General features: G+C 46.9%; 4 protein-coding genes across 8 annotated transcripts in view; all 4 read right to left on the bottom strand.

Moving 5' to 3' along the window:
* The window catches only part of neb (nebulin), a 42,566-nt gene extending 41,382 nt beyond the window's left edge, over positions 1-1,184 (bottom strand). The window contains exons 1-3 of the mRNA XM_085920453.1: positions 1,118-1,184; positions 592-686; positions 340-519 (exon numbers count right to left, since the gene is read on the bottom strand). Of these exons, the coding sequence (XP_085776579.1) occupies positions 340-498 (159 nt within the window). The 5' untranslated portion in view covers positions 499-519; positions 592-686; positions 1,118-1,184. The remainder of the gene's footprint in view (positions 1-339; positions 520-591; positions 687-1,117) is intronic.
* Positions 1,185-2,369: 1,185 nt separating this feature from the next.
* arl5a (ADP-ribosylation factor-like 5A) lies at positions 2,370-4,749 on the bottom strand. The gene is made up of 6 exons (XM_085920464.1): positions 4,378-4,749; positions 3,745-3,805; positions 3,429-3,576; positions 3,124-3,207; positions 2,901-3,052; positions 2,370-2,809 (listed from the first exon to the last, which is right to left on the bottom strand). Exons 1-6 carry the CDS (start codon positions 4,421-4,423, stop codon positions 2,761-2,763), a joined length of 540 nt encoding a protein of 179 aa, XP_085776590.1. The 5' UTR covers positions 4,424-4,749; the 3' UTR covers positions 2,370-2,760.
* A 256-nt stretch (positions 4,750-5,005) lies between these two features.
* cacnb4a (calcium channel, voltage-dependent, beta 4a subunit) lies at positions 5,006-10,065 on the bottom strand. The gene is made up of 14 exons (XM_085920461.1): positions 9,826-10,065; positions 9,359-9,442; positions 8,115-8,234; positions 7,929-8,051; positions 7,731-7,858; positions 7,577-7,653; positions 7,465-7,484; positions 7,323-7,403; positions 7,023-7,081; positions 6,821-6,930; positions 6,010-6,161; positions 5,846-5,941; positions 5,616-5,783; positions 5,006-5,550 (listed from the first exon to the last, which is right to left on the bottom strand). The coding sequence occupies exons 1-14, from the start codon at positions 9,886-9,888 to the stop codon at positions 5,344-5,346; spliced, it is 1,488 nt and encodes a 495-aa protein (XP_085776587.1). The 5' UTR covers positions 9,889-10,065; the 3' UTR covers positions 5,006-5,343.
* Positions 10,066-10,463: 398 nt separating this feature from the next.
* On the bottom strand, positions 10,464-15,327 carry stam2 (signal transducing adaptor molecule (SH3 domain and ITAM motif) 2). 5 transcript variants are annotated; one of them, XM_085920460.1, is made up of 15 exons: positions 15,122-15,323; positions 14,595-14,679; positions 14,424-14,499; positions 13,758-13,853; positions 13,503-13,652; positions 13,294-13,366; positions 13,026-13,200; positions 12,807-12,913; positions 12,646-12,728; positions 12,416-12,503; positions 12,299-12,353; positions 12,086-12,230; positions 11,401-11,561; positions 11,171-11,333; positions 10,464-11,052 (listed from the first exon to the last, which is right to left on the bottom strand). In XM_085920460.1, the coding sequence occupies exons 1-15, from the start codon at positions 15,159-15,161 to the stop codon at positions 11,047-11,049; spliced, it is 1,503 nt and encodes a 500-aa protein (XP_085776586.1). In that variant the 5' UTR covers positions 15,162-15,323; the 3' UTR covers positions 10,464-11,046. The 5 variants fall into 5 exon arrangements, with proteins under 5 accessions (XP_085776586.1, XP_085776585.1, XP_085776584.1 ...); XM_085920459.1 differs by having other exon boundaries at positions 10,464-11,330; positions 13,503-13,649; positions 15,122-15,327; XM_085920458.1 differs by having other exon boundaries at positions 10,464-11,333; positions 13,503-13,649; positions 15,122-15,326.
* Between the last annotated feature and the right edge of the window lie 37 nt (positions 15,328-15,364).

Raw genomic sequence — 15,364 nt, 5'->3', positions numbered from 1 at the left:
TAAAAAAAAATCACCTGCTTTGGGATTTAAAATAAGACAGGTGTAATTATATTTTTCAAGATGGCGCCATTTTCTTTTTTGCCAAACTGTGTGGCGCCGGCCTGGACTGTTCTTACAGGTCAGTCTGTGTATTACATTAGTTTTAAATGGCAATAGTAGGCTCTTGATTGTTGACAATTTTCAAAATTCCATTTGATACCGTCACGCTAACTTTTGATGAGTAGCCAGTTCACCCCGTCTCACCGCAACCGAATCCTGCTGAGCTGAAGTCACTATTCATAGGACTGCTGGGGCGACACGGCCCTCCGAATTTAACATTGAATTGATTTTCTCGCTTACCTCATCCAAAACTTCCTCTTCCACCTCTCCCTCTTCCTCCTCCTCATATTCTTCTTCTTCTTCCTCCTCTTCTTCATCATCTTCTTCCACCCCTTGCAGCTCTTCCTCGTATTCCTCCTCCCATTCCTCCACGTACTCCTCCACGATACGATGCGACATCTTGAGACCCCTTTAGAGGCTCTACGCAAAGAAGATCTTTCAGGACTTTGATTTTGGACACCTTGCTTGATATTGAAAGGGCCACAAAGCTACCAGAGAAAGATTCCTGAGGTGTCTTGGAGAGTCTGTAGGTCCCTGGCCATCCACTAGGGTCTGGAGTTCCTCAAATCCCACTTTTTGTTTTTGCCCTGAAACCACACAAAAGTGTGAGTGAGTGATTGAAGATGTTTAGCTTTGGTCAGGAGCAGAAATGTGGCTCCTCCCTTGCCCTCCCTGATTTGATGACAGGTGACAGCTGCGGGCCTCCGCTATTTCGCATGTAAACCAATGCCGCGTGCTGATTGGGTGCCCGGCCGGCTCCAGCAAACCTTCTGGGGCTGAGGTTTAAATATAGGACTGGCTTTTTTTAGCAGCACAAAGTAACTTTTTCAATTACAATCAGGGGGAAATTGAATGAAAAGCAAACGAACAAATTGCTAGGCAACATCCTAAAAGCCTGACCAGGTTGAGTTCTGGATGCTCCCTCTCCATTGGTCCAATTAGGGATGCAAAATAAAAGCCATGCAGAGCAGAAGGAAACCGCTCAAGATTTTCTCTAGTTTTTTTTTTGCTCGCTTACCGGTTAGCGTTTTAATGGTCTCCCAAAAGCCGCCAAAGCCTCCCCCCAAGCTTCCCTCCGGAGAAACACTGGGTGACAGAGTCACAGCTACTTCTACCCAGGTGGTCATGTGGTCCCGGCGACCAATCGCAAAGCAAGGCCGCTCGGGTTTCAAACGCTAAATATACCAAAAGAGATCCCCTTTGGGAAGAGCACCTGTCGGGAGGCCGAATGCATCAGCAGAGCAAAAAAGACCACCACGCCTTTCGGATTGGGATGTTGACAAAATGCTTTGAGGGCTTTTCGGGGGTTTGATAGAACATCGAAGGGAATGGTAGAGGAAAAGTCTCAGGTTGGTGAAGGTCCAGGTACACCCCCCCCCCCTTTGAATCCAGCCTGGAATGGAGTCAGATGGGTGCCAAGAGCCAAACTATGTCCCAGGATATAATAAACGCCTTCAGCGAGGCTTCATTAAACATTTATCACGTGTGAAATCAACGTGTGAAGGAGAATCTTGGATCATAACAGATTAAATGTGCTCAGTCCTCATTTGCTGAAGCAGATAACTGTAATAACTTCTTGCAGAACACATTTTGATGCGATGAATGTGTTTAATGGACAAAAAGGACCCCCTGGAAACCGATCCTAAAATGCTTCCAATCCAACATGGCCGACTTTTTTAACATGGTTTTCTGTGTTAGTGAATTTGTGTGCAGAAATATTTGTTGGGTCAGTAGAACACAGCAGCTGATGAGAGGACAAAAACAAGCTGGGATGACACATCATGTTATGATTTTTTTTTTTTTTTTTTGTGGGTGATGTCAGAAGTCCAGAATGAGGCAGGCTAGCAGGGCGACGACAGGTGGGATAGGTCATTGCTGTTTGGGCTACGGTCGGCTACGTTCCCATAGCAACGTGCTCATCCTCCTGGAGGAGAGGCCGATCGTCTTGAACTAATTGTGACGGACAGCTCGGCCTGCGGGTGCTGGCACCTGCAAAGTGACCTTTCCGCTGACGCATGGACCAAAAGGAACAATTGAGTCAGAAAGGAGTCGAGTGGTTACGGTGATCAATATCTGCCAGCAGGGGGCGCATTTTATTGTCTGGACTTGCTCTGACCTTGTGAAGTTGACTTTTGAGTCTTACGCAGTTGTCAAACTGCTTATTGTTTTGGAAACAGATTTCACGTTTGGTAGCAATATAGGAGGGGGAGGGGCCTATGAGGTATGGGTTGTGATGACATCACTGTTAAAGAAAACTCTCAGTGAACACATTTGAGATCAACAGATAAAAACATTTAATTGACTGGTTTTGTCCCCGGGGGCCGCGTCGCGTGACTAAAGCCCCAGCAGTTCCACCTCATCATCACACCGAGCGTCCATGTTGCTACAGGCACTGTGATAAAACAATACTGGACCGGACACCGGGTCGCTGCTCCGGGAATACTATTTCAAGGCCGCGGGGTGGGGGGGCTGCGGGAGGACCTCCATCTTGTTGAAAGGAAAAAAGCGTGCACTTTAAATAAAGTCCTCGGTCCAATAAATTATCACACAAGACAGAGAGAAGGTCCTCAAAATAGCTTGGCGGAGGAGGAAAAGGCTCAGCACAAGCCAGCCAGCCCCCTCATCACCATCGGAGTCCAGCTTCAGAAGCTTCAGAGGCCATCATCTGACACGTAGGCGTGACATCATCCACTCCAGACCCTGACACAAACTGGAGAAGAAAACGACAAAGACGTGACTTTAGATGCGGGCGGCTTATTGGACGGTTGTCCTATTTAGCCTGCGGTTAGCATGTGGCTCACCCTTCTCCGGTGAGGGCGCAGCAGGCTTGGATGTGCCACTGGTGGTCTTTGACCGCAGTGAGCTGCAGGCTGTGCGAGATGTCGGCCACCGACATGCAGCCCTTTACGTCCTGCTTGTTGGCGAATACCAGGAGGCCCGCTTTCCTCAGGTCCTGCGCCACATACGAATGCCACATTCATCCTAATATTCCAACATGCGTGTCTGCGTGTGTTGTCTTCCTACCTCATGTGCTAGCATCCTGTAGAGCTCCTCTTTGGTCACTGAGATTCTTTCCCTGTCGGTGCTGTCCACCACCACGATCACAAACTACAACGCAAGCAAACACGTTGAATCATTTCAGTAGCGAGGCAGAAAAACCCGCAAGACTGTGTAAAAATGAATTGCAGGCTTCGATGAGGGAGAAATAGCACCATCTGGTGGACACATATTAATTAGTGAATCAATCCAATAAGATCAAATTGATTTCGTCCTCAATTTAGCCTTGGAAGGGAAATTGGCACAAGAAAAAAGAAGAAATGAATTGCTACCTCTGTGTTTGTGTAGTAGGTATTCCACGATGACCTCAATGACTCCTGCCCGCCGATGTCCCACATAAGGAAGTGCGTGTTGTTCACTACGATCTCCTCCACGTTGCTACCGATGGTGGGGGACGTGTGCACCACTTCATTCATGGAGCTGTGACCAAAAAAAATAAATAAAAATGGAACATTACAAGCGGCGATGCACAGGCCTTTGCACCCTCATCTTCACGGAAAAGCCTCAGAATGACCAAACTTTGTAGTTGTTAACCCTCCCCAATCAAAAGTTGATTGACACAAAATATACAAAAGTCAAACTACTCACAACTGATAAAGAATAGTGGTCTTGCCAGCGTTGTCCAGACCGACAATGATGACTTTGTGCTCTGGAAGACAAAAGATGACACTGATTACAGCTTTGGCAGAAAATGCTGAGTCGTGCTCTTCGGCATCTTACATTTTGATGGAATTCCAACACATTATATTCTATCATTTTCTAAAATGACTCACAAAAAACTTTCACCCTAGGGCTGCTCCACCTTTTTGTGCTCGTTTAATATTGTTGACATTAATCTCATAACGACTACTACTTTTATCACACAATATTTGGACTTTATATGAACACTTTGTGGAGTTTTGCTACCTTTCGAATGAATCAACATTCCTGCAGGTCAGCAAAAACAATCATCGATGACCTATGTGGAGGCCACTACATTAGGTACACTCACCAATCACATCCAACAGAAAAGGTGTGTTATATTGACTTGCAATACAGTGGACGGACGGACGGACGGACGGGTGTACCTAATGAAGGGTCTGCTTGCATTCCATTGAAGACAGATGTACGATGTGTGTGTGTGTGTGTGTGTGTGTGTGTGTGTGTGTGTGCTAGCGCAGGCCTTATAGCATCACGTCTCTTAGCTGTCAACATGTCACAAAACGCCGTAATTGTTCTTACCTTGGTGGTTAAAAAGCCTCCATAACTTGGTGAAAAGTATTCCCATGGCTGGTAAAGGTGAAGCGCCGCGGTAAACTCGGAACTTCCCTAGCGAGCTAGCCTAAATGCTAATTAGCGCAAGGGGGCTATAATCAACGTGTTTGTACGCAAGCGCCATGGCCGATTTAACGCCATCCAGAATGCTGACAAAACCGCCGCCGCCGCACCTGTGTATTATCACGTAGGAGATAGATTTAAAGGGGAATGTGAGCGAATTCGCTGGAAAGGGAGCGGCGGAGCGGAGCTAGCGCGGTGGCTAATGTGCTAGCGCAAATGTCAGCTGAGAGGAGCGCGTCTGACTCGATTGCAGTCAATACGCATGCGCAGTGACAAGAGTCCGCAGCATGCTTTGCAGGCATTGATGATTAGTTCATCATTTTTGGCTTAGAAATAGAATTAACAATAAACAAACGGGAAAAACAGAACTAATATTGCATATCTCTAGCACACCAGGAAAACAATTGAATATCATGATGTAATGTGATATCTTTTAAGTGAAAATGATCGCACAATGTAAATTGAATTAAATCAGTCACGATGCAAACACCTTCATTCTTTAAATTCGATTTAATTAAGCTATTGCTTTATCTTTTTAGAAAGTACAATACTGTAGGATTCTATTTTTCCTATTAAAATACACTCTGACATATTTAGGTGAGAACTGGAAGTGATTCATGTTATTTGGATGGAATTACAACAAGAAAAGGTGATTTGACCTACAAGTTACCACTGTACATGAATATAAATGGTTCTAGTCCAATCGAGGATAATAAGCAAATATAAAAACACTCCAACGTAATCACATTGCTGTACTGATTGATATGACAATTAAAAAAAAGCTCTGCAATATATTGCTAACAAAATAAATAGTATCTCTAGGACATCACTATCATCACACAGTCTGTCATTTGCTTCCTGGAGATGGTTTCAGATCATGCGGTGAGGCTGGTAGGAGTCCTGGTACGGATCTTGGAGATAGAGGTCCTCCTCCACCAGAGGCGACTGGTCGCAGTTGTGCTGGGAACCCGACGACAACCGGCGACGCTCGTTCTGCAGGTTCTGGTCAGCCGGCATCAGGTTGCGCCGCTCCACTGGTGACTCTGCGTTGGGGTTGATGTTGCGCTTACGTTGGGCCTGTTTGGATGCAAACAGCACGTTTTGGAGGAGAACCATTATTACAAACGATGATTCCAATTGACCTGAATGACGGCGGGATATGGCGAGAGGGCGGTGGAGCTCAGGTTGCGTCCCGGCGTGGTGTTAATGGAAGGGGCGTGCGTTGCTCGCCAGTACGCCTCCATGTAGTCGGCCAGGTGCTCGCAGGCGTCCTCCAGCTGGTTCTCGTCCAGGATGATGTCAAACATCTCCTGCCGCGAGTGACGAGAAAATCACATCGAAAAAAACGCTTGGAAAAACGCCGGGTACCTACAGAAGGACACTGGGCAAGTTTTTCAGCCGCCACCAGCTGCACGTTCAAGTGCTTGCTTTGAGATTTGCCTCGAGACTTGATGAGACGCTGGAGGACCTAAAAGTGCACAAGCCACAGACAGCGTCGGCAGACCTTCTTTCACCCGCCGGCGGGCGCTCGCTCACCTTGGGAGAGGACACTTTGACGTGGACCAAGATGGGCGCCAAGGAGGTCTTGATGAGCTGCGCCGGGTGGTTGACGGTGTCGGCATCCAGCACGACCAGCTGCAGCGATCGCGCCAGCTCAAAGATGCGCTCAATCTCGCTCTGCACCTCGGCTATGCCCAAAAACATGTCAAAGACACCTTATAAACACGTCAAACACAACTTCAAACTTTTGTCCAAGATATAACCAAATCATATCAAACTTTGAGACATCCAAAGACCTCAAAGACACAGCCAAGCTCATAAATGCATCCAAGACAATCCAAGAGTTATCAAAGACATTTTAAATAAACTACAGAGACATACCAGACATGCCTCAGACACAGTCAAACACATGCAAGACCACTCAGAGACAACCAAGACGCACAAACTAACATCAACGCAACAATCAAAACAGATGTCAAATTCATCCAAGACACATCACCGAGACTTATGAAACGTCATCTCCTCTAATTAAAGACAAAAAGGCGCATAAATAAGACAGACCTGAGACACATTAAATACACACCCCAAGACATCAAGGCATCACTAAGACACGCCAAAACATTCATCATCAAATACACTATCAAAGACACACATTAAAGACCACTCAAGACAACTTCCAAGTCACTTAATAACACGTCTCAAAGACATATTCATTCAAATCACATCAGAAACATGAAAGACAGAGTGTCAAAGACACGTCCCTTCCACAACACCTCCAAGACACATCAGACAGCGCTACTTTGAAGACACCTCCGAGACACATGCACATCATTGAGCGAGGCGTTACCGATGCTGGAGCGGGTGTTGGACCTCTCAATGATGGCGCGCTTACTGGGGTTGTTTAGTACTGACCTCTTGGCCAAGGATATGTCAGCCGTTACCCGGGTGATGGAGACCCTGCCGAGGCAACGCGCGGCCGCTGGGTCAGGCGACACCTCCATCGCGTCACGCGTTCGTTCGTTCGGCTGCCGGGGGGGGGGGGGGCTCACCTGCCGTCGAACCTGTGCTTCAGGAAGTCAAAGAGCGCCTTCTGCATCATGTCGGTTACCTGCACAGATTGCACGGCCTTGACTGCTTTTATCATCCTCCCTGCATTTCAAATGTTTTCATCTTCTCTTTGTGCACGTTTACACAGGCCAGTGTTTCCATGGCGATGGCAGCAAAGGGGAGGGGGAGGGAGGGGCGGACGGACGGACGGACGGGGACTCCATGACAACCGACTCCCTGCACCGCCCCGACCCGCTTTCGCCGTGATGATGAAATATTAATGATCATGATGTCATAGGTACCTCGTAGCCTTTAAGCGACGGGCCCACCAGGACCATGGGCCTCATGGAGGGGACCACGTCATACGGGGGCACGTGCTCCGCCTAAACGCATTTCAAAAAGTGCATTATTTGCGCACAAAGATGACCATCACGTTCAACTCACCACTTTTTGTTTCAGCTTTCCTGTCGATGACAAGAAAAGTCGGAATGAGGACGATAAAGCTAAGACTCGATCGGACCGGTTAACGGCAAATCAGAAGGTAGTTTGGAACAACCTGCGCTGTTGGGTGTGCCCTTGAAGGACACCATGTCTCCTAAACTGGACGACGAGTTCCCGCCGGACTTGTGACCGCTGCGCCAAAAGAACATCAATTGTCATCATCGTATCGTTTTTATAAAGTTACGGAAAAGAAGGAGAGTGTGCCGGACCCTTGGAAGCGTCCTCGCTTGGTGTCGTGTTGCAGCCGAATGTTTTCCAGCTTGAGGGGACTCGGAACGAAGCCCACGTCACAGCCTTCTTTCACCAAGCGACCGATCCACCACTCGTTATTGAACTTCTGCAAAAGACACCGAGGGCTTTAGGTAGAGTTGATTAATTTGGGGGAAAAAAAAAAAAAATGACAAGACCTCTTTGATGTGAAGAAAGTCCTTAGCGTCAAAGGAGACAGCGGTGCCTCCCACGGGGACATCCTGGTCCAGAGCTCCGCAGTAGCTGACGTTTGTCCTCACGGCGAACGCCACCGCTTTGCTCTGCAACAAATTCGAGAAAGTCAACACCACGAGAGAAGCGAGCACCTGCGTATGGAAACGGACCTTGGCCCGCTCCAGCTGGATCTGCGCCTGCTGCTCGCGCTCCTGCCTGGCGCCCTCCTTGTCTTCCTCCAGGGAAACGTCCGAGTCGGAAGGTCGGCTCGCGTACGAGTCGGCGGAACCCTGGTAAAGCCGAGAAGAAGGAAGGAGGCGTGAGTGAACTCGTGTTTATTTCATGACGGCTTTACTTTCATGAGGACGTAATCAAAGCGTGGAAACACAATGGCGGCCGTCACCGGCACGCTTCAAACATCCCATAGTTGCAAACAAGGGGGGGGGGGTGTTGTTATGACAACCGTCAGCAACTATCTACACACACACACTGTATACAATCTGGCCCTGATAGCACTGGAGTGGTTAGCGTAGCATGACACTCGAAGATTATCTCGACTTCTTCTCGTGTCTGAGGGCCAAGTGGAGTTCAAAGGTTAAAAGCATTCTTGTCTGACGCTCACCGCTACGCTAACCAGCATTCTCTAAGAATAGCACACACTCGCTACGGTGACGACACTTTTATGAATCCAGAAATTTGAATAAAATTGTTTTTACAACATAATCATTCTAGTTTTCCTGAAATACCTTTTTTCAGTCAAATTAAAAAAAACTTGATTCTGACAATTAGTAGTAAAATATTGTTTCTATTCTGACATCATGACCCTCATAATCCGACGTAAAAACAGTTTAAAGGTGAATCTGTTGGGTACGCATATTATTTGTAAATAAAGTGGTGGTTATGACAGGAGAAGACATCGACATCCGTCGTAGACTCACCGTCTCCCAGTCATCAAATCCATGCGGGTATAAGTCGTCATACATCGACAAGGAAATTCTACTTGATATCACTCACACATACAAACACACACACACAAGACAAGCAGGAGAATATATTTTCTCTTCTTCTAGAGTGAAGGCAGCGTTTTCTCCCGTCAGCAAACAAGCTCACTACAGGACTGCAATGTAATCTCATTCTGTGTGTGTGTGTGTGTGTGTGTGTGTGTGTGTGTGTGTGTGTGTGTGTGTGTGTGTGTGTGTAAAAGAGAGAGAGAGAGAGAAAGTGAAAGAGAGTGAGACATGGTAAGTGATGCCGATACCAATATGCCTGATCGTATACATGACATTAAAAAAAAAAAATCAACATTTAAATACTTGATTAAAAAATAATAATAATAATAACATGGCTGCTTTAGAGCGCCTTGTAGTGCCACGGAAAAGACGGGCCCCAGGGCATGCATGTCAAAAGGTGTTACCTGTCTGAGGATGAAGCTGGTAGATGTGGTGCTGCCATCCGATCGCTTCAGTCGACTCCTCCTGGAGTACGTAGCTCCGTTCACCTGAAAGACCAACAAAAAGCAGACATGGATGGCAAAATGGCCACTGAGAAAATTCAACCATCCAATATTCCTGCCATTTATCTTTTGCCCTACTTTGACATGAGAGGGGTCTGCACCTGAGCTTGGGGGGGGGGGGGGGGGGGTCTGCAAGGGGCAGTAATTAATGGCATCCTGTCTTTTCCCCCTACGCAGAAAAATAGGCTTATGAATTGGATTGAATTATAAACACGTCATTATGTTGACTTTCAAAAACAACAACAAATGGTGCTGTTCCTAATGTTTTGACCACCCACAACTTCATGCCATCAGGTGAACTGTTAAGTCTCCATATATGAACTCCATGCAGTCATTCTAATAGTTGATGGAAAATGTTTTGAACGTACCTGGAAGGCCGCCTTGTGCGTTGCGTCCGTTGGCCCGTGTCTACCGTAGATGTGCCGGGACATGTCTGCCAGCTCGTCGGTCCAGGGCGGAGGCTGCCGCTCGGCACCGCTCCACTCCGGCGGTTGCTGGCCGGCGTGGGGACCCGACGGCACCGGCGGCTCCAGCTTGATTCCGCCTTGACAAGGCTGAGAGGTTCCTCGGCCCGCCCGTGCGTTCTTCTGATGCTGAGGAGAGGAAAAAGTGGCGGACAGCCCCAGCTTCACTGCTCGTGATGCGTTCAGGGACCACACCGAACATCACGACGAGTTTGCATCCGGTGCTGATGCGTTCATGGTGTCACGACGTATTTCGATTGACTAATTCAATATGACATCATACATAATCGTTACATACACAGCAGTATTTATAGAGCACTTTTAAAACAACGCAAGTCAAACAAAAAAGAAAATAAAAGGAAGCAGCAGCGACACAGGTGGCAAAACGATCGATCCGAAGAATCCCCCGTGGCGTGTCCTCCATCACCAAGGCTGCTTTATGAAAAGGTCACTACGGGTGAATAAATGATGACCAGTTAACAAGACACCATTTTAGACGTGCACCTGTACTTATAAAGGAAAAAAAAGGCCACATTGTGTTTATTTTTTTATTATTATTATTTGGAATAACATTTTTGAAGTTATAAAATGGTAGAAGAGCACTTTTTTGGGGGGGGGGAATATATATATACACATATATTATTATGAATCATAATTCACAAGCAGTAGCAGCACACCTAAGCCACGCTTGTGTTGGTACGCAGGTGGACAAGGCCTCCAGTGGTAACGTGTACACAGCTAAGACTCAACGACTGTACAGAGAAAATACACAAAAAGAATAGTGACGCCGTACAGCACAGGGACCAGCTGAGGGGGTAGAAAATGGATTCTCATCCCGGTTGATGATTCCTTTCCAGTCAGATATTCAATCATTTGGCCTTGTTGCTTCCATTCACGCCAAGACAAAAAGCACGATTGGCATTGGGCCTTCTGATACAGAGATACATTCGCAAGTCGGCTATTAACAAATCCTTTGGGAATGGCCGGACTGGAAAAAGCCTTTTCCCAAATTTGTTAGCCAGCATGAAAGGGGGGGGTGGTGGGGGGGTGTTGACTCCAATCCCTCGTCGAAACGAGTTTGGTATAAAAAGTCAAAAAGGTGGGGGGAAATGGGCGTGTCCATCCTCACCACTGGGAGCATTTTAGCCAGGAAGTAGTCATCAGGTAGAGCAAGACAAACACACAAAGACACGGGTTTAAGTTACTGCTGCGTTCAGAGGAGGGGCTGTTGGTAATATGCCCCTTGCACCTGGTGTTGGTGGTGCTGCGGGGCAGCAGCAGCAGGAGGAGGGTAGGACACGGGCGGCCCGGCGCCGCTCTGGTAGGCCGACATGTCCGCGGGCATTTGCGAGTAAACGCCACCGCCGGCTGCCTGGTTGACGTATTGGTGATGGGAGCCCACGCCGCCGCTGCTGTCGACGCCACGTTTTGGATCAACCTTTGTCGTGAGGTCAAGTGAGAGAGTGAGTTCCTTCTTACCTCATGTAGGTTGGCACTGCAGTTTGGCAGTTGTTGGGCAGTGAATGCAGCGCCCCCTGCTGGTCGTTGGGCAAATTGTAGGCCTGCGGTGGGGGCATCCCTTGGGGCATGTAAGGCGCCGCTGTGGCGGCGGAGGCGGCCGTGGCTTGGCTGGCATAACCCTGAAGTGAGCATTGGAAAGACACGACTCGAACGTTACCATCGGTAGGTTTCAAATGGTCAAACTTGATTTTCGTAAGATTACAAGACACCTTTTTTCCCGACAAAAAAAAAAAGAACGTTTTTTTTGGAAAGAAAAACGCTTGACATTATTCTGGTACTATTTGGCCCGTTACGGTTCAAGGAGCAGGAATGAAGAGGACATTCCGAAATCTCCAGGGAAGAAGGCCAACATCAATCACTGAAAATAAAAGAGGCCGAGAGAAAAAAAGCAGCCGGGGTTGCAAAAAAAAAAAAAGCTCCCTCACTTTGCAGACAGCCAAAACAAGACATGGAACATAAGAGTCAAGATGGCATCAAATCAAGAATTCTGCTTGACAACATTTACGTCTGCCTTTCCACCTGTCCGTCTGTCCGTCAACTGTGACAATTTGCTTGCCGGCCTTTTATTGACTGGTCACGCTTCACGAGGCAAGAGATGAGATGACTTGCCTTTTCCACTTATGCGCGCGCGGCTTGTTCTGACCTGCATGGTGGTTGCGGGGGCGGCCGCTCCGTACTGGGCCATCTTGGAGTAGGACTGGTACAGGGGCGTCTCGTTCATAAGCTTGGTGTACAGCTCCAGAGCTTCCAGAACCTTCACGTTGAGCTCCGACAGTTCAGAGTGTTTCCTGTCACCGGAAGGAGCCGGCTTATTTGAGCGGACGGCAGCGATTAGGTCGGGATCCATTCCTCTTACCGGTCGAGCTCGTCCAGCTTCTCGTCGATAATGGGGTTCATCTGCTCGCAAGCGTCTGTTCAATCACACGTCATGAAAAACGGCGTGCGGGTTTTACGCGAGGGTGAGGCTTTATACCTTCCAGCTGGATCAGCTCAAGCGGGTCTGAAGTCTGATCTGCCGGGTCGAGGTTTTGCAGCAGTGCCAATGATCTGTCCATCTTGGCCTGCGACGGCAAACAAAAGACGTCGGGCGCGCTTGCTTGAAAATGCGCATTTCCGAGAAAGCTCGGTTTATTTCTCTTGTGCGAGGGTTTCTGCGATGGTCAATTAACTGGTGAGAGAAGTCACACATGGTCACTCTCAAACCTCATCAATGCAGATGGACGCAGGTTCACTTTCGGGTTGGGCAATCAACTCCTCCGAATTGACCACTTTCTCACCTGAAGACACTGTGGCAGGGCAAAAAAAATAATAATCACGCAAAACCTTGCAACACTTCAATTGCTCCAGCAGGGGGCGCTACTGACCTGTTTCCGATTCACTGTTCAGGCTGGTATTCAGGCTGCTGGTGACAAAATTGGACGGGAACAGACCCACGCCAAGGTGGTTCTCGCCTTTCCACCAGTTTGGATCACTACCCGGGGCAAAACCCAGCAGACAAATTGAATTTCCGATTGACGTCACTCCGCATCGTTCCAAATTTGAACCGGAAAGTCATTCGGACGCTCTTTGCCCGTCACGCCAACCTGTCGTCCAACACCAGGATAATCTCTCCGGCTTTGAAAGTCAGCTCGTTGTCCTCGGCCGCTTCAAAGTCATACAGCGCTCGGACCTTGCGCACTTCCCTCGCCAGATCGCTGCTGCCGTAACCGGGGGGATCGCCGGCGTCGTGCTTCTGGTCCTGCAGGGACAGCTCGATGGCTGCGAGTCACAACATAGAGGACACAAATACTTTACAGCATTTTTGAGGAGTGAATAATAATACAAAAACAATCAAACAAACTTTGAATCTACCTTTGGTCAGGTCGTCGTCGTCATCCGGGGCTTTGCTCCCGGCAGGAGAGCTGCCGTCCTTCCCGCCGGACCCCTGCGGAGTACACAGAAAGAGAAGGTCAACCAAAGGGTGAGAGAGGTTGGCCGCCTTATGCTTGCTGTCAACAACTTCAAACCATCTGGCCTGATGTAAAAATGTCAAACTGCGATTGAATTGCCAGGTAACTTACTTGCGAGGAGCCCGACGAGAAGCTGACCCCGTCCTCTTTCAGCGTCTTGATGGTGGCGCCGATCAGGCTGAGCTGAGGATCCCCCTGGAAGGTCTCAGCCCACTCCAACATCAGCTCCTTTAGCTTGTCGCACATTTTGGGGTGCGCCTGCTGAAGGGAACACACTCGCACTTGAAAATCTTTGTTTGGAACCGGCCGGCTACATTGGAGACTCCTTCGGTGATATGTATGCATGCTTCCAATGAGTGCACGTACTTTGCTCAGCATGCTGCGCACTTCACCCATAAACTCCCGTGAGCAGACCTCCAAGTGGAAGATTTTGCCACAGTTGGAGACGCATGCGGCCAGCAACTGAAAGACAAAACAATGTGTTTCACAGTCACACGACTAACAATTTGTTATTCCAGCTATTAAAAAACAAAACAAAAATAAACATTTGTTTGTGAGCAAAATTAAAATATAGATTTTTTATTAATATAATATTTATTAAAATACATTTTATAATATTAATATATATTTTAAAATGAATAAATATATATTTTTTATTAATATATAATATTTATTAATATATATTTTATCATATATATTTTATATTTTTTTCAAAACTTGTTCTTAGTATTGTGTATTTAGTTCTTAAATGATTTGCAATAATGTACTATTAATTATGAACCATGCAGAGAGTTATTCCATTTGTAATTATAAAGGCAGAAGTTACAATGCTATTTTCCAAACGACATTGTCAATGTTTATTTCTGGGCAAAATGCGAATGGGTTGTGAATTGTGTCTTTGATGGCTCATAAGGTGGTGATGCAGTTTGTTTTCTTTGCCAGTGACAGATACATTCTATTATGCACACAATAAAGTTTTGCTGATGTCATATTGTGTCTTTGATGGCGACACCATACATGTAACAAACTCACATTGAGGGCCTGCATGGCCACATGAGGCACTTTGTGGTTCATTCTCTTTGTGATGGACCTCAGCGCATCTTTAGGTCTGCAGACAAGAAAACAGCAGAGAAATCATAAGTGCCCAAAATAAACACGCAAATCATGGAGATGTTGATTTTTTTTTTGCCACTCAGAGTGTACCCGTTAGGTGTCGTTCCAATTCTGTCGCAGATGTCCATAATAACCGTCCATTCTTCTGTCGTGTTGGCTTCATTGGTCGCCTTCTCTGCAAATGAACACAAGATTTTAATATACAGGGTGGGCCAGAAATACATCACCTCTTGTTGCAGTGTCAATTACCAATGTGTCAGTGACGTTACACGTTTCATATGATCCATATTGAATCCAAAGTTTGGTTTGGGTTATAAAAGCTTTATAACTATCCGTGTCTATCTGTTTTTTTGCTGACCTAATTCCAATCAGGTGATCATGACACATATTCAGGCAGGTCAGCGAGTGTGTTTTTTTATTCCATTGTGTACGCTTTACGTCTTGAAAGCAACTCGTGAATGAGAATTATTCATCTCCATTTGCACACACTCTGACATGAGACTTTTTAGCTGTCGACGGTAACTTAAAAACTCGCCAGTCAACAATAAAGAAACTCTAGCTAACATTAGCAACAAGTGGACCTCTTTGCATCAAAACAAAAGCAGCCATTCACTTACCCACATCTTGCTCAAATGGGTTTGAGGCAAAAAAGGGCATAATAAAGAGTTACCAGAAGGTATCCAAGCGGTTAAGCGGGGTTGTCAGCCAAGTTAGACGAAAAAAAAGAACAAAATAAATAACGCTTCCTTGTCCTGTGAAGTCACGCTCGTAGGACTTCCGGAAATTTAGTCGTCTCTGGCGATGCCTGACCGTTTTTTGCTTTGTTTTGTTAAACTTTGTTGCTTTTCGGCTGCCAAACT

Source organism: Syngnathus leptorhynchus, chromosome 9 (assembly GCF_054491065.1).
Source record: "Syngnathus leptorhynchus isolate UIUO chromosome 9, UIUO_Slep, whole genome shotgun sequence".
NCBI classification, from domain to species: domain Eukaryota; kingdom Metazoa; phylum Chordata; class Actinopteri; order Syngnathiformes; family Syngnathidae; genus Syngnathus; species Syngnathus leptorhynchus.
This window is presented reverse-complemented; position numbering and strand designations above follow the sequence as displayed.